This window comes from Rhynchophorus ferrugineus, unplaced genomic scaffold (assembly GCF_030347505.1).
Source record: "Rhynchophorus ferrugineus isolate W39M unplaced genomic scaffold, kcgeb_rfMv2 rfM7, whole genome shotgun sequence".
In the NCBI taxonomy this organism is placed as follows: domain Eukaryota; kingdom Metazoa; phylum Arthropoda; class Insecta; order Coleoptera; family Curculionidae; genus Rhynchophorus; species Rhynchophorus ferrugineus.
In genome coordinates, this window is record NW_027472586.1 from 36,185,168 (window position 1) to 36,207,685 (window position 22,518).

Genomic DNA, 22,518 nt, shown 5'->3' on the forward strand with positions numbered 1-22,518 from the left:
TCAAGTGGGATTTCGCGAAAATTATAGCGAAATTTAAATCAGTTTGAGTAGATTTTCTTAATATTTAAGTATAGTCCCTCTAAAAAATGTCATTAAAGTGTATAACGTCGAAATGTTGCCAGACAAACTTATATCAAAATGGAAATAAAATAATGAAACAAATATAATGTTCAAATAATCACAATATAATTTATTTTAACAATATCAGTACATCCAAAGCACATATTATCGAAAGATTAATTATACAACCACCATAGTTTATAGGTTAGGGTTTTTTATTATATTTACATCGAACTCTTTCCCACACCACGCATAAAGTTGAGTTCTTTGAGATATATGAGATATATATATATATATATATATATATATATATATATATGAGACTGATATCCTCTAGATGCCTAGTCCAGAGATCATATTTACCTTTTTACGTTTAGTTCTTGTTTCCTTTGTTGCTGTTTTCACATCGTCTTTTCTTACCATGTCATTTTCATTTGAGTATATTTCTCCTTATTTTATTCTGTTACTACCTGTCTACATATTTCTTGCAAAATTCTACCGATTTCTTCTATATCTTCTAATTTAATCATTGCATTGCCTCAACTATATTTATCATATTGTCTGCAAAGAATTTGTAAGATTTGTATGGAGAAAATGGCTACTAAACTACTATCAGAATCACTGTTTAAGTCAATTTCTAAATTGTTAATTTCTGTTCTATCTAACGCTTGTGCACGATTCTACCATTTGTCAATTTCTTCTTCTTTGTATCTGATCATCCGAAGGTGTTATTGTAGACAATGCTTCTTTCCCGAAAGCCAAACCTTTTCTATGATCCAAACAGTTCTTCATTATAACAATTCTTTGCTCCCCATCAACTCGATCTCGATACTGGAAGAAGACGTAATGCTCTGTGACTATATTCTTCTGGTTTATCTTCATCCATGTTTCATGTTTCTTAAAAAAAAAACAAATTACTTAAAATAGAAATATTTCATTTATATGTACCAAGTGACAATTTTAAATAGTTTTCTGAAAGTACTTCCCATATTAACAGTTAGCTAGATAATAATAAATTATGATAATATCGAAAGAAAATTGTCTCAGATGCAAATTATCGAAATGCGCTGCACAGAATGAATCAATCATATACTACATCATGTTTGTTTTCCTATAGTCTCATATCAACACAACACAGCGTTGGATGAAAATTCAACATACGTTCCTGTGGTTAAAGTGTCGAAAGGGTTATCATTGGCTCGGTATTTAACGAAGTTAATGCATGTTACTAAAAATTATTGGCAAAACAATTGATATACGTATTTATGTAGGTTATGCAAGGTTTGCACAAGGAGAAATTGATTCGACATGCTTCTGGTGATATGTTAAAGCCGTTTTTATACGGCTTATTCCTGTTCTACATCGTCGACAAAGGTAACGAAGCAGATATTAGGTGTGCGAAACAGTAATCCATGTTTTGCATATTCTATATTGTTAAATAAGTCAATTAACTCTAACTTTAATTAGTATAGTAAGAAAGGTACAAGAGTCTATTCATAAGGACGCCTGGCATGCGCACTATAATTTGATTTGAATCTTCCCACATTTCAAAATCTTCAATCAAATCAAATTTCATTGTTTCAGTTCAACAAAATTCAATTGTCTTACACAAAGCACATCAAATGATCTATCTCAACATTTATTGTCCTAGGCTCAATTTTATCTAAAATATAATGAATTAACTATACAATTGAATCCAATATGCAAAATTACAATAAGTAATAGAATAGATACTCATCTGGATAAAATCTCCCTAAATGCATTTTCAGTGATTTGACAATATTCACAACTAAATTCCTTATGTATTTTTACTTACTATGTTGAACTAATATCTGAACGATTGAAGAACAATTAAGAATATAATATTTAATTATATATGTAAAATAAGTTATATTTCCCAGAATCCATTCAATTTATCTGTTGATAAATATATTTCCGTCAGTCCTTGCATACCTGTGTTTGTCTTATTAACAGACAGAAATAACGGATAAATAGTTTACCACACCATATTTTATTTAACAAAACTATCATATTCATTTTGTTAAAAACATTTCAATGTAATTTTTAATTAGACCACTATACTTGTTTATCAGTGTGTACTATCAAAGATTAGTATTTGCTTCCATAGCTTTAGGTAAATTATTATCTAAGGAAATTTTTATATAATTATCCATTATAATACATCATTCCAATGCTCTTTTCAGTTCTGATGGCAGATATTTTCTAATAAATTCTTTCCGATAGTAATATACCTACAGTTTGTTATTTTATATGACCATTTATAGTTGGAACACCATCTGTGCATGTGTCATTATATAAATTCCACGAAACTCAACTTTTTGTTGATACAAGTTGCATAATTACATGAAAAAATATGTTTCCGGAACGTCAGATAATTCATGACCATATAAATATTGATAAGTATATAATTTTCTTGAATGAATTAAAAAAATGCTATTGTGTTTTTCCCGTAATGTTTATTTTTTGAGTTTAAATTTTCAATAATTTTTGCCTTTAATTCTGCCGAGAAATGTGTCATTACAAATATGAGTATCTGCTGGCCAATCATTATTTTTACAATTTCACAATTAATGACATATAATTTCTTCAGCCAAATTATTAAGTTTTATATACAATTAATTCGGTTCATTAACAAGAGCTTTTTCAGATATTTACTTACTATTGGATGTTGCGGGTAGTGATTGGCAGTAACTGTGGTATTTTGATGAATCACAGCACTCTGGCAAATTAGAACTAAATACTTACAATCATATTTTTCAGAAAGAAATTCCCAAACATCATGTTTTTTGGAAGAAGGAAATATATTTACTTGTATTAGTCATGTGCTAATACCTATCATAATTTTCATTTAAGGAAGAAAACTTAACAATGAAAATTAACCGTTTAGAAGATTAATAAAATAAAAATGCATCAGTTAAAAAATATTTTAAAAAAAATTACATTTAAATACAGCATTCTGTATGAAATTAGCTCATCTATATTCTATTAAAACCATATAATCATTTTATTTTACATTTAAATATTTGACATATTTGAAAACAGAACAAAAATACTTTGTAATCCTTTAAATTCGGTTAAATACTTATCGTTCATATTTGGTGAGCATTAAAAATCTTTGGCTATTTTGTGTTTTTAAATTGCTTGTATCAAAATCTCCTAAAACCATCATAATGATAATATGAATAATATAAATATCATCGTAATGATAACATAACGATAACCATAGCACCGTCACTCTGATAAATAAAAATCAACCTAAAAAACCGTCGTTGTTCTAATATTAAAATAAATAGTATATAGAAATACTATTATTTTAAAATACAATGCTGCCTAAAATTTTCCAATCATTATCAACTATTTTCCAAGTTTCACTGACTCAAACATGTCTATGTCGAGAAATGAGTAACTATGCTAAATGTCAAACTGACCAGAGGCACAGTTTTGGAGGCCTTAGAAGAGCCCCTGCTTATACATTATATATAAATATAATAAAATAATATAAAATAGGTTGACAAATTCAACTACATCAGAATAAACAATAAACTGAATTAGAGTATTAAATTTGTTTGGATTTAAATAAACAAAAAAAAACATGGATTACTTTTTCCCAAACCTACATCGAACCCAATCAACTCAACCCCGACTTGTGATGTCAGATGACCCCTTCAAACCCAACGGCGATCTGGATGCGTTCGAAAACGAGTATCTCGAACTGGAAATCAAGCCGGCTCTGAACTGGGGCCTTAGTAACTCCCCGGGTGCCGTCAAGATACCCAAAGCGGCTAATGATAGGGAGGCGGGCGTGCCGCATTTCCTCTGCGACGTGATCGACCTCGACTACTCCGAGGCTGACATGGAGAGTGAGTTTTCACCTATCCTTGATTGTAAATACTGACCTCGATTTTCCAGATGTAATGTACAAACGAATGAGACTAGAGACTGACGTGAATAATAAAAGTGACAGGGCCGAGTGGGGACAGGCTCGATACCAGACGGTGTTCCGGCCAGATCAGGCCTATGAACTCGTCGTAGAGTGGCTGACGTCATCAGGCTCGATCATAGCCGACTTGGTGAGTAATCCCATAACGTAAAATCCAGCAATCTTACCAGAACAACCCTGTTTAGCTCTTCGGATGGCATCGAAAAGCGCAGAGCTGTTCCCTACAGATGATCCCCATCCCCCACGACCCACTAGCGTTGCCCTACTCGGTCAAATCGGACCCCCTGAGAGGCCCTATATTTATACCTTTAAACATTTCATCACTGGAGCCCTATGATAACCCTTTTAAAGGTATTTTCATTATAACACACAGTCACCCATAGATGGATTCAATTGTTTCCAGATTTTAACTCAGACAGTTGGACAGATAGAATGTTCCTGTTTCAAGAAGCCATAGTGCAGAGATTTGGTTTTATTAAATGCCTGATTGAAGCACCAAGTAACCAAAGCATGTCCAGGGAACACCAATATATCCACGCCACAGGTACTATTTTCGTTTTGATCTCAAACACGGCACCAAAATCGAATCGGAGTCGAGCCAATAGCGTCAAAGATAGGCCCCAGAGGACAAGCAGGTACAAGGAGCACGCAGATGTGGTACCTAGTCCCCATGAAGCATATATCACCAGACATGTTTCAGGCAAAAATAAGGCCGATTACGACAATTCCCGCAAGGCAAGAAGTACAAAATAAACTTTAATATACTAATTATTCACTGAGTTTTATTCCAGATGGGATTTTTATGGTGCTGGAATCACATGATCAGCAAAAGGTGGCGTACCAATCAAGCCGTTGATAATAGTTTCCAAATTAAATGCCTAAAAGACTTCAAAGCTTTCTGTAACAACTCTGAAGACCGACTGAGGACTTTTTGGAGGGAAAGTTGGGATGCTAGAGAGCTGGCTCTCTCAATGCAATAATACCAATAACAAAAAACACTAACCTGTTCTTTATTTTAATAATTTAATGCTGTTTCCCTTTTCTACAAAAAAAAAACAAAATTCATTTAATAAATGTTCATGCTATATGAAAATTGTAGTTTTAACGTTGTTCTACAGGTTGGGCTGGTGGCCAGGCCCACTGATTTGATGGTGGTTCCTTTATTAAGGGCTCCCAGGCGCGCCAAGTTAACATTTTACGAGCTAAAGTTAATTCGTTTTGCGCCTGTATGATAACCTCCTCGATTTGGCCGCAATTAATTTTTTTCTCCGCTTCTTGAACGACTGGAGTAGTTTGTAATATCGCAGCCCGTTCTTTAATAATCGCTTCTGTGTGCTTCCTATATGCAGCAGACTCTGGCATTTTCTCCAGAGTTCTCAAAATTTTACTATACAGTACCCCTAATGCTTTATGGGGGTTTTGAGCTACCGCTAAACCAGTAATTCCGGTTGTTTTCTTTAGGGCCCCAGACATTTTCCGGTTTTTTCTATCTAACTTTGACTTTGACGTAACAGGTTATGTAACAAAATCATCATAAAAATTACGGAACCTTTTTACGTTAATTCGAATAATGTTCATAATTACTTATAACAAATATTATATGCATGTTTATTAATGGTATTTCAAATTACGATGTGATATATTCAAACAACATCCTATTTAAAAATAATTATGCTCATCCAGGACTTTAGAATTTTTACGATATCGACTATGTAAACCATTTATGACCGAGTTTGCCCTCTATTGTCTATTTCAGAAGCGCGATAGCGGAAATCGGAAGCGGGTTCGAGATTATTGAATCAGGTTTCATAGCTATATTTCCTTTGTTTTGCCCAGAATATGGCTGCCATATTTAGTTTAGAAGTCTGTTTTCAAAAGTGTTTTAAAATTTGTGCGAAAAATCGTGTTATTATTTAGTAATTTCCAGTTGATTTAGTTGATTTGCATTGTGAAACGTGCCAGGACTTACTGAACTCGTTCGAAACGTAATGCTTTGCCGTGATTTCGTGAAAATGTTTCTGTTTACATCGGTTTCAGAGAAGTTTGGTTTCGTTTATTTCGATTTAAGGTAAGTTTTATTTTACTCACTAAATAAGTTTATTGGGGTACCAGCAAACGGGCGAGCCTCTAACCGAAAGGGTCTATTTTCATCTGTATCTTTTTATTCGTGTTCGTCGAGGAATGCTTTTAATAGAATGTGTTGACCTATGCTACACTTTGAATTAATTCAAATTTCATATTTGTTATGTCTAGTGCATAATTAACTGTTGACAACGTTAGTATCGCTAACATTGTACGAAAAAACGTCAAGTATTATTCAAAAAAAGAATATTTTAGGTCCTATCAGCTCTTAGCTTGAAAGAAAATGTATTGTGGCATTAAGAAAATATTGACACTGTATTTTTACAACCTTTTTTTATGTTGAAAAGGGCAAACAGCACTTTGTTTTCGAATATTTTTACATTTGCCAACCATTTTTGTTTTCTTATCTGACTTAAGGATTAGGTAATTGGTCTTTTGCCTGTCTACACTGCTTTTTGACAGATCTTGTTTGTCGCGTAGAGATTACTGCTCTAGAAATTTTATTGGTGCAATTAAACGACACGTTATTTTTGGACGGTTTTGAATTGCTAGCTCGAGCCCCGTTTAAAATTCGTCATGTATCATTTATATAGTCGAAGGCAATAGTTGTTTTGATGCCGACTCTCGTTTTTTTAAAACCAAGCTCATTTGCAATTGAGATGAGAACAGTGCGACTGTGTGTATCCGTGCCAGTGGGTCTGGACGACGTTTGATGTGTGTGCGATACCTTAAGTTGTTCTGTGGTTTGGGAAAAAGCTGGAGACAGTTGATTGACGACAATCTTTTGCACGCCCACACTTGAACCTCAAACGAGGGGAATATCGGTTGTTTTTTTTACTGAACAGTAGTAGCAGCAGGAAAACGCAAAGACGGGAGATGCATTGCAGCATTCGTTGCATGTTCTCCTTTCTCGGGCCTCACTGTTGGGAAATGAGGAGAGCGCCGGCGCGACCTCGGCTGAAATTTATGCCGGCGATCGGTCGGGATGGTTCGGCGAATGGATCTCGAGCATTTTCGTCGCGGGTCATTCTCAGAGAGCCGCGAATCTGCGTGTCCTGCGTGAAGATGATGGCAAGATTCAGAACGATGTTGAACAGATCTAAATCAAGATATAACGCATAATATTGGCAAATAATGTCTTAAACCTTTTTTATATGGAGAAATTTAGCGAAACACCCCGCCTAGTGAGTGGGTAATGATAACAATGATCTGTCAGTATATTAATGAATAAAAATCATCATAACATATAATTATAATGACCTTGGATCTTCTAAACACTCAACAACAAAATTAAAATAACATTTGCAACAAATGCCTACATATACTATTTTAGGTTGATAAGTGATATTAAATAGTATTAAAAAACTCATTTCTTCTATCAAATTTAACAGTATATATATATTAATATTTTGTTGACATTCTTTGACCTGAAATGTGGAAAATGTTTTATTCCTATTCAAACATTTAAGGGGGATCGAAGGCTGCAATTTAGATATTTTATGGTTATACTAATAAACTGAAAGATTTTTCGAAATGAAATCTGTTACTTTATACCATACGTACTTCCGGTAGTTACAATTAGTTAAAATAGCCAAAAAGCACAATCAATTGTTTTATGTTGACCACATGGAGATAGAAATGATTTTAGTAACATTAAGTTATATATTTTTCATTGTTGGATGTTAAAAACGTAATTAAATAAAATAGCTCTTGCCGAATTAGCATAATATAGAGTGTCATAATTTAACAATTTCGTTGCAATATCTAGTTTTTTAAATAACTAAATGTTGAAATTGTGCTTTATACTCGTAATTAAAATTGCGCACTAGGAATAGAAAAGAAAAAATATTTATTTTATAATTATAGGTACATAATTATTTATATTATTATTTATATAAAAAGTCCAAACAATTTTTAACAAATACAACAGAGACATCACAACATTAGATTTTATAAAAAAGTCTAACGGCATACAATGTAACGTAAGAGGCAATTTAGTTAATATGTATTGAGATAACAACATATGTGTGTAGCAGAAAAACAACAACACAAGATTCTGTTAAAATCCACCTTAACGAATCACTATCCAACAAATTCCGAGTTAACTGTAGTTACTGGAAATAGAAACATGGTGTAGGTACAAATGTTGCGAATCGTTTGTTATTTTAAATATGTTCGAAATATTTACCATTACATATGTTGTTGTTGTTGATCATCTTCACTGTTAATGGCGGTTAAGGAAGGATCCGCTTCATTATGTACAATCGAATTGAAACCTTTTATAGCACTTATAAGTCGTAGCTAATGACAAAAGTTCACATTCCAAATTCTATTCATTCTCATGCCTTGCATTTGATTTTATTCGATTTCTTGAGTTATTTCTCAAACAGTATCCACCCAAATTTCATAAATGGTTATTTGTTTTGCTATGGTTGACTAAATTTTCTATTGTCAACAAATACAGCTTGATCATCGAAGCTGTATAGAATAATTGTAAATTTGTTTGTAATTTTAGGTATTATCGCTGACCTGGAGCCAAAAAGTGGAAACGAAAGGGGTGGCGGCGGGACGGCCACAGGCGTTGCCGCGTCACATCACGCCGACGAAAAAAATGCTGGTCCAAGGCTTCGTTCCGACATGAGTGTCTGTCTGGAAACTAGCGCCTCCCTCGTTCAGCCTGCGAACAACTCTGCCCTCCCGACGAACGCCAAGATTGGCGAGATCGCCACCGCCAGCGAGTCCAAGGCCGAAGGTGCCGTTGCCGCGCCGGTGGTGAGCAAGAGCATAGCGAAGCTGGTGGTGTCCGGAGGTCAACACGGTCTCCCCGGCACAAATCAGGTCCTGCAGAAGGTGGTCAGCCCGTTGATCACCGTGCTGAATTCCGCGGGGCCCCTGACTGTCGTCAAGAGCCTCTGCGTCACGTCGGTGTCCAGCGCGCCGCAATACACCCTGGTGAACTCCGCGCCCCTCACCGTAACCAATGCCAGTGGTTGTAAGACGTCTACCATCGCCCTGCTGACCACCCCATTGACGGTGGTCAAGGCGATTAACGCACAGTCAGCGGATAAGCCGAACTCAACCGATGTCAGCGTACCGATTTCAGGGGTCGTCCCCGGTGCCCCAGCCATCCTGGAAAACCGGGGACACAACGTTTTCGTGAAGAACACTACTACGGAGCCTGCCGCTACAGACGGGCATATTTCGCAAGGTCACAAGTTGTTGACGGCGTCCAGTTTCGCACCATCAAATGTAAGTATGCCTAACGTTATTATTTTTCTCTTAACAGCGGTACGCCAATGATACAATATAATTCTTCTATATACGCAATCAGTTAATGCTTCTCATTGGAAATAAATATCCAAAATATGCACCAATATATGTAAATCTAATACACAAGTCTGCATTCTGTGATTATATAGCGTCAAAAATGAAAACTGACCATATAACGGGTCTTCGTTCGCCTCTTTGAAAGTTTTCAGTTTTCATTGACAAAGTATTCAACTTTGAACTTTTATTTCGTCTGGTGTTTAAATGTATCCAAAATTTATAATTCTCCAGTAAATTTGTGGTGTCACATCTCTAAGTAAATAGTTGACGACAGTACAAGGTACCATTATCGAGAGGAGTTCCTCTCGCTCGAGTATAAAGCTTTTAGCTAATATGTAAAGTTTCAGTGTATTGCTTGGTAATATTTTCTGAAGCTTATAGGTGAGTCCCTCAATTGTTAAATTATTGAATGTTATTTCTATAATTGGTTTTGGCGCTTTTTGTAGGAGTTTTGAATTACCTTTGTTGTTACTGGTACCGTTTTTGTGGTTTTCTAGGTTTCAGTATCATAATAATTTCAGCCATCTTGCAAACATCATGGGACATATTTCTGCCAGAATATTGCATTAATCAACTTGGTGAGTTTAATAATTCTCTTTTAGATTTTGCAGCATTTCATAGTCCCGTGCTTTCTTTGGGTTGATCTTATTTTTGATCTTTCGGTGTGACCGGTTCATTCAGCCAATTTTCATACTCATTATTCGATTAAAGTCCACTACCATTAGGTTTGAATGTTTATTCTAAACGTTGGATTAATGCTTCAGCTTTCTGTTGTTTTTCTTCAAATTCTGAATGATCCCTGATAGAGATACATCGGGAACTATCAAAAACCATTGTGAGGTGGGTATCCATCCCTCTTTTAAAAGACAACTAACTTATTAGTAAATTTATTTAGATTTTTAATGTTTGTTCACTACCATACTGAATACTATTTTTACGTAGGTCTTGAACAGCGCGTCGTCATTCAACAAATCTACCACGGTCAACGGTCAGAGGAACAAAGTGAAGATCCTGAGCAACATGCACATACCAGGTCCGTCGCAGTCCAGCGTGGTCCTGAACAAGCCACCGACTGCTGCGGCCTCCGCCACCCAACGCCCTGGTACCGCACCATCTAGACCAAAACTCTCCGGTGCCAACGGAGCTCCCACCAAATATATTGCTAAACAGATCACCACCAACATCTTCAAGTCTCGAGTGAATTCAGTGAAGGCGCTTCCCGAGAAGCCGTCGGTCAGCAAACCAACGCCGAGTCATCAAACGCCCGTATCGGCGAAGCCCACCCCCTTAAAGATTGCCCCAGTTAATAATTTCGTTCCGAAGCAGCTGCAAACGTCGAACGCTAAGACGTTATCTCCACAGCATAAGGTTATACCCGGCCAGGTTGGTAGAACGATGATTTTTCTGCTTCTGGCTTTGATGTTAATGTTTATTTTTTAGATACAACGGACTGGTTCGGGTTTACGTACCATACCGCCTCAGCGGCCCCAGAAGCTCCCCAACAGGCCGAACTATATCGGGAAGCATGCGGTGCAAGCGCTAAAAGTCAAGCAGCTATCGTACGCCAAGATGAAGGCGGCGACGGCTCGAACCCCCTCGGGCAGCTCCAGCTATCATAGCCCGCCGGTCCACGAGAAGCAGCTCAGTTTCAACCAAGCCCTCACAGCTCAGATTATCGAAACACTGAGCAACAGCAACTCGCCCGCCCCAACACAATCCAACCGCTACGAGATACTGCCGTCGCGTTACGACAACGCCTTCAAGTGTCCAGACAGGCAGGAAGCGAACGAGAGCTCACCTTCTTCCTCCGGCAACATTGCCGCTGCCACCTCCCACGCCCAGGCCGATGATCATCAACAATCGTCCAAGTTGGCGGGGTTGGACGCGCTCTCGCTGATCTGCCAAGCAGTATTGCTCGATCACAACTACAACGCGACTCTCCCCTCGGACTCTCCGCCCCGGGTAGCCCCTCAGCCACCTACGCAAATCAACGGGATGGCCTGTCTGGATGCCTGCTCGCCCGGGCAACTCAGGAGACGACCACCACCTTCGTGCGGTCTCCTCTCGGCCTCCAGCCACTCGAATCTATCGCTAGCGGCCAGCAACAGCGCCTCGTTGCTGAGCAGCGCCGGCAGCGCGGATGACGACGCCGCCTCTGATATCTCCGACTGTTCGGACCGCAAGCACGACACGGAGGGCGAGGAGACGGACACGGCACCAGAAGTGGAGGACGTTAAGAACGACGATCACTACGGGGATTATGTTACGCGATGTATTTGGTAAGGATTTGACTCTCATTAGTTTATCAATCTTAACTCTCAGCGCCAAAGTCCCTTACTAAGTTTGGCCACTGACAACTGTTACAAACACCAGATATTGTTAACACATGTTCTAACATAACCGTTTATTTTTCGTACTGGAGCGGCGAGACTTTTAAATGCTTCTGATCTATTTTTCAAGTAAGAATGTAACTGAATATATTATTTGTCAATTTTTTCAAGCCTCCGTAATAATAAAAGAAAAAATCTTTGTGGAAAAAATTGGACATTTGGGATTATTATCACGATTTAGTGTTTTAATAACTCCACCCATTGGATTTAAGCAATAATGTCTTCAAGATTTGATTTAGTAATTTTTTCTGTAATATAAGCTTCAAACAATTGAAAACTCATCAAACTGTATCATTCTTGCGCTAACAGTAAATCATGTTTCTCACCGTGTTTTAAAAATTTGTATAAATACTGGTTTCACTTTGATTTGATACCACACATCCAAGTCTGAATCTAAAAATACTAAGCTGTCCCCATAAACTGATCACAAACCAATTTCGTACAGTTTGTTGGATCTTCATAGAACACTTTCAATTTTTTCAGTTTTATTTGCTTTGTACGTTTTTGCCTGTCTTTAGAAATCTTCCATTTGCACGCATTAGTATTTTGAATGGAGTTTAATTTTAATTTCCTTGCTTTTATTTTATTGGATGTATTCTAAATATTTTCATTTTAGGTTGTAATATACCATTTTTTATTCACATTGAATTTTGTTCAGCTTATGTTAGATTTTTTTTGTTTTCTTTTTTAATATACTTAAGTCTCCTTTTACCAACGATTTCTTCGTGTTTGTTTTTTCAGAATTTTGACTTCATAGCGTTTTTCCTATTTTCATTTTTAGACTGTCTTGCTAATTTTATCGCCTAAAAAAATATACAAAATAATTTTTTTCTGAGTTTTCTGTGGAGTACTAATTATTGTTTTTTGTTTTAGTGGATTCCTGCACGACGACGGTTACATGGTAGAGTGCGATCGTTGCAAGGTGTGGCAACACGTACAGTGCGTGGTAAAGAACCGCCAGATCCCGGACGAATATCTGTGCGAGGTGTGTGACCCGTCCAAGCCGGTGGATCGGCAGAAGGCTCGAATCGCACAACAGCAGTGGATGCGCGAACGCCAACTCTTGGAACCGAAGATCCGCAAGGAGGCAAAGCTGAAGGACGCGCTCCGACAGAAAGACACGGGCAGCGACAGCGAATCGTCGGATGGGGAACAGCCGCCCCGGAACAATAACGTGGCTATCAAGAATCGGGCTCTGGTGGGACGCAAGAAGGCAGAACTGGTTCGAGGCGGAGGAGGTGGGAGTAGTAGTCGTAGGGATTCGAAGGACGTGGCCGCTGTACCGCGCCGGCCGAAGCGGAAGGAACGAAAGATTGTGAAAAGGAAAACGAAGTTGCACAGTAGGCAGCAGGCTGGAACGCCTGCCGCCGCCCACAGCGACGACGAGAACCAAGATTCCTGGTCGAGTCACCTTCCCCAGCTGCGACAGTGGATCGAGAAATACGAAGAGGCCGTCACCAATCATTACTCGCCCGAACTGCGGGCTCGGATATCGAGCATTCGCGTAAACGGGGCCCACGTGGACTCAACCGTGCAGTACGACGCGTCGGTGTGCCGGTGCCGTGTGCACACGCAACCGCTGACTGAAATCAAGTATCTGGTCAGCACCGCGCAGCTCTCGCCCGACACTCCCGTCATTGAGCTGCGGGGTAAGTACATGCTCTCGACGCAGCACCGACACGCGGGCGGCTCGTTCGCCACCCGGCAGCACACCCAAAGACCGGGTCCGTTTCTCTTCTTCTATAAGCTGCAAAAAGACAACACAGAGGTGTGCGTGGACACCCGCACGTACGGGAACAGCGCGCGGTTTATACGGCGCTCGTGCAGGCCGAATGCTGAGCTGAGGCACTGTATCGAGAAGGGCGTGCTCCATCTGTACGTGGTCGCGATCGCGACTGTGGAGAAGAACAGTGAGCTGACCATCAAACACGAATCTCACGATCTGGCCGCGGTAGGCACCACGCAGATCGCGTGCGCCTGCGGTAGACCGGACGAGTGCGCGGTGAACAAGACCACCATCAAACGGAATGGGGAGACGAGCGCGGCGGAGGCGGCGGCGAGGAAGCGACGGGGTAGGAGGACCACGTCAACCAGCGGTTTCGCCCCCGCCGAACTTAGATCCCCAGTCAAGGAACATCCGCAACCTGTACCGCAGTCGCCGGCAAGTAAGTTGATAAAAATCTGCATTGCTAATTCTATTTGAGGTAGTGTAATGTTAACATCGTGGGGATTATATTATTATTATTCAGGTCTATATCCAAATTGACCTTTAAAATGTTTAAGAAGGACTTGGATTGTTGGAAAGACTGTTCAATTTATTTATTATCAAACTCCCATGTATTTAATAGTCATACAGATATCCTTAGTATTTTTTCAGAAAGCAAAACTATTACATAAAACAGCAACGTTAGTACTCAAAAAGTGTGGATAAACTTTTGAATCAGTTCATTAGTTATATTTAACATTTTTTTATTTAATCTGAGATAAACGATATAACTGATTGGTTAATGTGAGAGTGAAATTATTTACTATACATCTACATGCCTTTGTGAGATAACATGTATTTCTGTTTGCTAGGATTATTCCTCGTTTCTTTGTCTTTATCCTGAAAATGTATTTTTTAAGATGCAGTAATATTTAACATCATTTTCTCATTTTCAACTTACATTTAATCTAGATTTTGTTGATTCTACATATTGATAAATTCGATTTATATTACCTAAATCATTTCACTTCAGAGAGAGTTTACTAACTTTTAAAATGTAAATATCTACTTTTATTTCTAATCATTCATCCATCCACATCCAAAATGTTTTATAACGTTCTCATTTTTACCTTATTTAACGAAATTTTATCATTTTTTAGCGATGCCACCGGTTAGTAGCACGCCCGCTATCCTTCCAGCCATCGTACCCGAAACGGACACAAAGGAAATCAAAGAAGAAAAGATCGAAGTTGAAGAAACGGTCGAGGTCAAACTTGACGTCAAGGAAGAGCCGAAGAGTCCCGTGAAGGTGGAGTTGAAACAAGAGGTGAAATCCGACGACACGCCAGACGATTCGGCAGCCGACGAGCCGAAATCTGACTGTCCCCTGTCTCCAGTCAAAGTGGAGACTGTCAAAAGAGAGAGGAGCGAGAGACGAGAGGCCCGGGATGAAAAGCTCAAGAGTCCTAACGCCACTCCTATCGTCACCAGGAGGTCGTCCCATTACAAGTCGGACAAGGAGGATAGTTCTAAAGAAACGGATGCGAAGGAACAGCAAGTGAACAAGTCGAAGAAACTGAGTAGAGAGGAGCGTAAGCTGGAGGCGATACTGCGGGCTATAGAGCAGATGGAGAAGGCCGACCAGAAGAAACAGGAGCACCAAGCCAAGCAGGCGCACCGGCGTGAATCCGAGCCGGGGCCGAATTTCAAGGAGGATGAACGGCAAGAACCGAAGGTGAAAAGGCGAAGGCGCAGAGGACGAGCGCGAACTACCAGCACGAATGCCCACGTACGCAGGAGCCGCCTGAACTCTACCGATTCGTACATAACGTCCGGTGACGAGAACATGTTGTCGCCAAACGACGGCATGCCCCCGCACCGACCGGCCGAGAGTTCCGGCGAGAGGGCGGCCGACCTGCTCCTGGCGCTGTCCAACGGCCAGGAGTCAGAGAAGCACGCCCACAAGTCCCCGACGAGTAACGGCGAGTCCACCACCCCAAACCACTCGTCGCCTGAAACTCCCCAGCTATCGTCTGCGTGCTTACTGGTACAGGCGGCCGTCGAGCCCCTGGAATCGGGTTTCAAGTTCCCGAAGACGAAAAAAGGGTGAGTGCCATGACTCGATTTAAATTATTGTTATTCTTTCACCTGAACGTTTCACCATCCTTCCCTCATTTGGTTATTGGTTCTTGTCTGATTTCCTAACTTCTGTTGAATTTTTTTATTGTTCCTAATATGCGATCCAAAATATAGTGTAAAAAAATTAGAAACACTACACAACAATCTTTTTTTAAAATTAATTACATCTTACATTAGATATGCTTAGTACAATCTCAATTTACAAATTTATTTATTACTACGTTTCTGTTGTACTTGCATTAATACACAAGCAAAGCGAGTATGGGTCTAATACATCAGTATGTATTTCCCAAATTAAAATAAAACTAAACTACTTAAGCTACAGTTAAGAATACATTTATACACTAAATAAGGAAATTCGGTTCGCTTCAATCTTCTGATTTCCTGCGTGTTGTCCAGTAGTTGTATTGCTTCCACATTGCTGTGAGTGCTTATTTCATGTTTTAAGGCGAAGTCTTGGATCACTTCCTATATCCATTTGACTTCGAAGCCATCGTGTCCCACCAATATCTTTGATTTTAGGTCAAGTTGAGAGTATCTTCCGACTAACCAATACAGTTGCTTGACTTTAAGTCTAATCTGCTTTGCTTTTTGTCTAACATGATATTTCCAATTTAACCTGCCATCGAGATGTATTCCGAGGTATTCGTAAATCGGGCATCCGTCAAGTAATATTAGGTTTTGTCATTTTGCCACTACGCAAAATTAACATGGACAGATTTTGGGCCATTAAGTTGTATTTTCCAGCCTCTAGTCCATTTGTAGATCTTGTTGACCGCTGCTTGTACTTTTTGTACAGCCTTGGTCAGAGATATATCTTTTGTCATGATAAGTGTGTCGTCGGCAAATGTTTCAAGTACTTTTTCTTTTGTTGTTGAGATATCAGCAACATAGAACAAATACCCCAAGACACTACCCTGTGGAAATCCAGCTGAAATAGGTTTAAGTGTTAAAAATGCCCCTTCATGTGAGACTCTAAATTTTCTTTCGAAAAGATATGATTCCAGCAGTAGGTCCACGGTCCACAATTCCACACGGTCAAAAACTTGTGAGACGTTCAGGAATATTGGAGGGCATTATTTATTTTCTTCGAAGACCTTTCCAACAAACTCTGTTTTTCTTTGTCCAATGGCGATGTCCAATAGTTTTGATATCTCAAATAGCAGCGAATAGACCTGTAAGATCCAACTTATTCTGCCAGTTTGTCAGGTTTTTAAGCATAATTATTTGAGCAACCTAAAGACATCCCGGAACATGCTTCTGTCTAACAGGCAATGAATATGTATGACATCATGACGATTACTTTTCGTTGCAGCTCTTTCATAACCCAGGTTAAATATCAATTCCGAGAACCTTTTTAGGATTGAGGTTCTTGTAAATTTCTGTGGCAACTTCCATTGGAGATCAGATTTGCAGCTACAATGAAGCTTATTTATAATACAGCTTATTTACATATATTTTTTAAAATTTATTCAACTATGACACCAGGTCCACACTAGTAATTAAAAATATTTTTATCGGTAGTGTAAATTCACTATAAGTTAGCTTAGGACTTCGAATAACGTTATTTTATTTTTCTAGTTTAATGAACGAATGGTTGAACAAGGTACCGGAGTCAGCCGCGCCGGTCACCTCCATCTCCCCGTCTCCTTTAGCTACCAACGCCGAGGACGGCACCTCCTACGGATCGTCGAATAAGAACTTGGCCGCCCTGGCCCAGGCCGCCTCCTTCTGCGATAACATGATGCAACCGAGGGGCGGCAACGCGAAGAAGCGATGGCTGCGGCAGGCCATCAGCGAGGACCATTCCAACGACAGCCCGTCGAATAGAGCGGAATCTCCGCCGATCAGCGAAGCGGTGGCGCCACCTAAAAAGCGCCGACTACCCAGAGAATCTCTATCCAGTGATAATTCACCACCGAACACGCCGACCGGTGGCCCAGCAAAGGTAAAGGATTTTCCATTCAAATGTGCTCCAATGTTTTTATTTGTGTTTAATTAACTGTTCGCGGAATACTCAAGAATAATACATCACTCATTAAACTACGGGCTTAACCTATAGTTAACATACACAGTATGTACACCACGCCACACATACAGTATTTATGCATTTTAAACAAACTGTATTATCAAAGAAGTCTGGTGTTGTGATGATGGAAGACAGCATCTCCTTTTCTACTTTCCCATTTTCTTTTAGTTAATTCCTTCCTACGCGCGTTACACACATCATTTTATACTTTAATCTTTTTGTAACCAGCTTCGTATGAAAGTTCAAACACACTAAATTCGTGTTTAATACTGAATTTTTAAGGTTTTGATTGAACAACTAGAACGTGACTTACCTTCTATATTAAGATTATCAGTTTTTTCTATTTTCGATCACAAATAACGTTCGTTTACTGACTTATTTATAATTTATATGGCTTTGATTTTCACAAATTATATCAAATAAAAAGCGTTGAGCACTATCGACTTAAAATAGTAATTACTATTTCAGTCAAACGCACACTTCGGCTATTTTTCTATTCGTCATAACAGACGGAGATGTACGAATAGGCTTACTAAAGATGTATGTCCCTCAGGTTGCGAATACTCCGCGGTCCAGTCAAGAGGGTTGCGTCGAAATAGTGTACAGCGGCGCGGAAGGCGACAGTCCGGGTCACACCATGGAATCCGACACGGAACTGAAGGAGCGCGCCGCCCAGATGAAGCAGGAGTTTGAGAAGGTGACGGTCCCCACGCCTGCTCTCGAAACAGTACAGCCCCGGCCCGCCGCCAGAACGCTTCTCGATCCGCGGCTCAGCCGCGAGAACTCCATCTTCTCCTCCAGCGAACTGCTGGTAGGAACGGTCGAGAAGACCCTGAGCATATTGGGGTTCGAGAGCAAGCCCGGTTCCACCACGCCCGCCAAGCGAAAGGTAAAGGTAAAGCGATCGTGTTGCGTTTTATTCCAAGTAAACTGATCTCGTTTTTCATTCAACGCAGCTGTCCATCACGGAGTATCGGCAGAGGAAGAAACTGAATACGGATAAAACCGACGAGCCCGACGCAGAGCAGGAAACGCACAGCGCGGAGGATAATTCGTCGGAATCGTTCAAACCGGAGTCTGCGACCCGACCCAGGTCGGGCAGTTCCAGTAGTAGCACGTCGTTCACCAGTGGAGACGAGCTGCCTACATCGGAATTGGTGGTCAAAGGTACTAAAGGAGGTTTTGATTCAACATGTTCTTTTTTTGTTGACCCGGTGTTTTGCTTCCAACAGCCCCAGCATTCAACTCAGAGCCCACGGAGCTCGAGCGACAACGCGAGATTTCCAGCATGAGATTGAAGAAGGCTTTCGGCTTGGCCACCGACGACGATGCTAGGAAACCTCAAGGTGAGTTTTCATAGGACTTTATAGACAATAATGTATACTTGTTAATGCTACTTTTCCCCATTCACCTTTCTCGCTTTTTAAACGAAAATTCAGATGAATAAGCCATGGTGTATCTATCTGCTAAACAATCAATAATCAGAAAAGCCCATTTCTAGTGAAGATACAAGTTCGTTGAAAATTACAATATTATTCCTTTCATATCTCTCACAAAATGTGGGTCAATTGCATCTTCCCTCCTGGTACATATTTTTTGAGCAAGTACAGTCAGTGAATAAGTCAAAGCAACCAACTTAGTATGCTATTAAGAAACACCTATCATAATTCAAAACACCTATCATAGAAACTTATCATAATTCAACATAGATCGATTTATTCATGTGAATGAAGAAGGATAGAGTCCATTCTCAGTATTTGATGTGGTATATTTGGTTTGGACTGTTCTAGTTGCTTTGTTAAGAAATCTGCCTGGCTGGGAAAGAAACTTCATTAAGTGTTAATTCATGTGGTGTACATGTTCCTTCTTTTTAGATTACTCCAAACCTGTGCAGATATTTTCCAACCCTTGAACTACTTATACTAATTGTGAACATATTGATTACCATTTCATCTCAAGGAATTATCAACTTTAATTTTTTTGAAAATTAATTTTATCAAATAAGTTTATATTTTGGAGGATATTAATTTATTGAAATTAATTCCCAATTTTTCTGTTATTGAGCCTCTATTAGATAGACGCGACACTTTTCAATCAATGGACTAAATATAAACTTTTTTTAGAGACCTCTTGTATAAGAGTAAAGTTAATATTTTTTCAGGTTCATCGTTTTGATCATGGAAACTATAACTTTAATGATGGTACTGATTTAATTTTTTTTTGCAGTATTGAATGTAAGCTCCATATTGAGTTGCGAGCTGGAGCCGAGACTGCGTACGTCGTCCCCCCAATTGACGAACAACCCCGGATTTTCCGCGGGGCCCATTTGCGACCGGTCCATGTCTCCAACGCCGAAGGCGCCCGAGACCGCGGACGGTACCCACACGCCTGTTCTAGCGCCCGTTCCGACATTACCATCGACCACGGCAGCTGAGGATGCCGGCGAACCAGAGGAAGACGAGAGCGTCGAGCGAGACGCCGACGCCGAAGAGGAACGGACGCGGGAAAGGGAGACGCCGGTAGAGGCGGTTATGGTGGGGGCGCCGACGACGGAAGAGGACAAGTCCTCGAACTTGTTCTACACGCCAGACGACGACGAGGACCGGGAGGTGGCCTCGTTTGAGGGAGGACCTGAAGCCGTCAACTACGTGCCCCCTTTCAATAACCCGGTGTACCCCAACAACAATTTTACCAGCTTTACGTCGTCTATAGGTAATTAGAATACATTTTTCGTAACTTTGCTCGTATTTTGGCGGTTTTTCGCGCAATGCTTGGCTCAATCGTAATCGATAGCGAGCCCCATTGATAGTTTCATCGAATAATGAATAAGAACACTTTCTGTCTTCGGTGTCAAAATCGCCACTTTTAAAACGCTGAAACCAGTATTCACATGTTGAAGTCGATGGAGCATGGTTGCCATAAGCTTCACACAGCAATCGATGACCTTCAGCCGCCTTTTTCTTCAAATTGAAGCAAATAAGTAAAACTTCCTGCAAATGAGATTTATTCCGCACAAACTCAGACATTTTCAACGCACTGAAAATATTGTTTGTTTATACAGTTTTTGCTAAAAGTAAAGCCTGCCTGTCAGTGAGGCTTCAACATGAAGTTGATTATAAATGTACCTGATTAGATTTAACATATAGTAATATAATCTGTTGTAAATCCTTTAAAATTAGTTTATTGGCCTCATAGATAATTCAACATGATACAAAATTATTTGTTATTTATGTTTAACTCTTTTTCCAGATGACGATTCCCGTTATCAGAGTCGAAACCCTTCGCCCCCGCCGGAACTGGAAGGCGCCCCCTTCAGCAGCTCCTTGTAGAACGATGACGACGACGACGACGAGGAACAGCTCCCTGCTGCACCTCCTCCATCCCCTTCACCCGAGTGCAATGCCCATTAATTGTAGAATAATAAGGGTTTTTAAGAAAATGCATACAGTTCTTTAGTCTTAAGTGTTGTACATAGCTGTTTATTTCATCAATTTCATTACTATTAATTTTTTTTTTGGAGATTTTTATTATATTTTTTCTTATTTAATGTCGGAAAAAATAATCTGTTTTGTACAGGAAGGACACGATTCGCTCTTAATTGTTAAGGAAAAAAGTTTTGATTTGTTTTTTTTAGCCAGAAAGAAAGTTTCCACGTTTCGTCTGTTCTGTGGTTAGTCTGTGGTCGGTTGATTCAGTGACGCGAAAACGGAAAAGTACAAAATTATTTAAGGGGTGATCTCTCGCGTACATACATTTATATATATAGTTTTTTTTATACGTTGCATGTTGTGTATATATATTTCGTTCAATGACGTGGACCGGCTAGTCGCTTGGGCTCTTCGGGATTGAGGGGAGGGAAAAAGACGAAAACACGTCGGGTCCGAGAGCTATCCGATAGTCGGGACGTCGGCGATGTTTCCCGGTAGTTTGACGAGGGTGGGCTTCAGGGGGCTGGGAGGTACGCGGTCGCCACGTGTTGTACATAATATTTATTTTTTTCGGTTCAGTTCTGGGACAATACTCACGCTTGAGGGTGGACGAGAAACGCGGAGACCCCGATGAGCCCAAGGGACAGCCCGATTGACGCCGCAGCTCTGTGTATAGTTCTTTTTTTTTTCTTTCTCTCCTCTCCACATGATATATAGTTACAGGTTGCAGTATATAGGTATCGAAGGCATCACCAGTTTTGTTTTGTTCTTCTCCAGGTCGTGTGTGTATATACGAAATATACATATAAATATATATATATTTGCTAAATCTGTACATACGTACACAACTTTAATTTATGATCTTTGACGATGACCTTGGTCACGGTTAGCAGTAATGATGATGATACGGTTTTTTTTGTAACAATTACGTACTACATCCCAGTGTTAATTATGTTAAACATATTTTTTCATTTAATTTATTTGAGAATTTAGAAATTGTTATTGCGACAAGCGGCCCGCTCTCCGTCGATAAAATCGCGATCGCAGTAAGGATTGTTGTTATTTTTGTAGTAGATCCGGTAACCGCCGCCGCCGCCCCCCGTTCCCACCGACGCCGGGGAGTTGTACAAAATTTTTTTAAAAAAACCTCGTATAAAAATCAACAAAAACTTTCGCTTACCGTCAGTATTATTGAATGGATTCCCGGTGGTCGCGGCGGGAACGGGGTTTAGTGTGAGGTGGTGGCGGCGAGGGGAGGGGCGCGCGCAGCACGCGCTGATATAAATTGTCAACGACATGAAATATAACTATTTTATTATGTAACAAGCTGTACATAAAACAGTAATATCGATGTTGGTACGATTTGCGTACAATTATTAAATAAACTCTAAAAATTG

At 39.8% G+C, this 22,518-nt stretch overlaps 3 protein-coding genes and 1 long non-coding RNA gene across 13 annotated transcripts in view; 2 read left to right on the forward strand and 2 right to left on the reverse strand.

The window, feature by feature from the left end:
• Iml1 (GATOR complex protein Iml1) overlaps window positions 1-5,114 on the forward strand; it is a 27,719-nt gene extending 22,605 nt beyond the window's left edge. For all 7 annotated transcript variants that reach the window (XM_076410727.1, XM_076410729.1, XM_076410730.1 and 4 more), the window contains 6 exons: window positions 1,332-1,434; window positions 3,738-3,941; window positions 3,991-4,151; window positions 4,207-4,372; window positions 4,425-4,756; window positions 4,813-5,114. In XM_076410727.1, coding sequence (XP_076266842.1) covers window positions 1,332-1,434; window positions 3,738-3,941; window positions 3,991-4,151; window positions 4,207-4,372; window positions 4,425-4,756; window positions 4,813-5,001 — 1,155 coding nt within the window. In that variant the 3' untranslated portion in view covers window positions 5,002-5,114. The remainder of the gene's footprint in view (window positions 1-1,331; window positions 1,435-3,737; window positions 3,942-3,990; window positions 4,152-4,206; window positions 4,373-4,424; window positions 4,757-4,812) is intronic.
• LOC143200356 (uncharacterized) lies at window positions 383-807 on the reverse strand. Its single transcript, XR_013006697.1, has 2 exons — window positions 671-807; window positions 383-621 (listed from the first exon to the last, which is right to left on the reverse strand). It is a non-coding gene; the product is annotated as an uncharacterized LOC143200356 (long non-coding RNA).
• ND-13B (NADH dehydrogenase (ubiquinone) subunit ND-13B) lies at window positions 5,013-5,548 on the reverse strand. The gene has a single exon (XM_076410831.1). The coding sequence runs from the start codon at window positions 5,492-5,494 to the stop codon at window positions 5,123-5,125; it is 372 nt and encodes a 123-aa protein (XP_076266946.1). The 5' UTR covers window positions 5,495-5,548; the 3' UTR covers window positions 5,013-5,122.
• Window positions 5,549-5,829: 281 nt separating this feature from the next.
• upSET (SET domain-containing protein upSET) lies at window positions 5,830-22,518 on the forward strand. Of its 4 annotated transcripts, none has more exons than XM_076410723.1 (12): window positions 5,830-6,089; window positions 8,619-9,352; window positions 10,373-10,813; window positions 10,871-11,709; window positions 12,694-13,985; window positions 14,686-15,631; window positions 17,246-17,612; window positions 18,247-18,588; window positions 18,650-18,860; window positions 18,926-19,039; window positions 19,920-20,405; window positions 20,943-22,518. In XM_076410723.1, exons 2-12 carry the CDS (start codon window positions 8,741-8,743, stop codon window positions 21,020-21,022), a joined length of 5,730 nt encoding a protein of 1,909 aa, XP_076266838.1. In that variant the 5' UTR covers window positions 5,830-6,089; window positions 8,619-8,740; the 3' UTR covers window positions 21,023-22,518. The 4 variants fall into 4 exon arrangements, with proteins under 4 accessions (XP_076266838.1, XP_076266841.1, XP_076266839.1 ...); XM_076410726.1 differs by having other exon boundaries at window positions 18,247-18,582; XM_076410724.1 differs by lacking the exon at window positions 5,830-6,089 and adding an exon at window positions 6,554-7,287.

Excerpts from the sequence above, each read along its gene's own strand:
- upSET (XM_076410723.1), top strand. The coding sequence starts at position 8,741 with ATGAGTGTCTGTCTGGAAACTAGCGCCTCCCTCGTTCAGCCTGCGAAC. Across the intron at positions 18,589-18,649 it reads CCGCCAAGCGAAAGGTAAAG|CTGTCCATCACGGAGTATCG; the intron begins GTAAAGCGATCG and ends CATTCAACGCAG. Across the intron at positions 19,040-19,919 it reads CGATGCTAGGAAACCTCAAG|TATTGAATGTAAGCTCCATA; the intron begins GTGAGTTTTCAT and ends TTTTTTTTGCAG.
- ND-13B (XM_076410831.1), bottom strand. The coding sequence starts at position 5,494 with ATGTCTGGGGCCCTAAAGAAAACAACCGGAATTACTGGTTTAGCGGTA.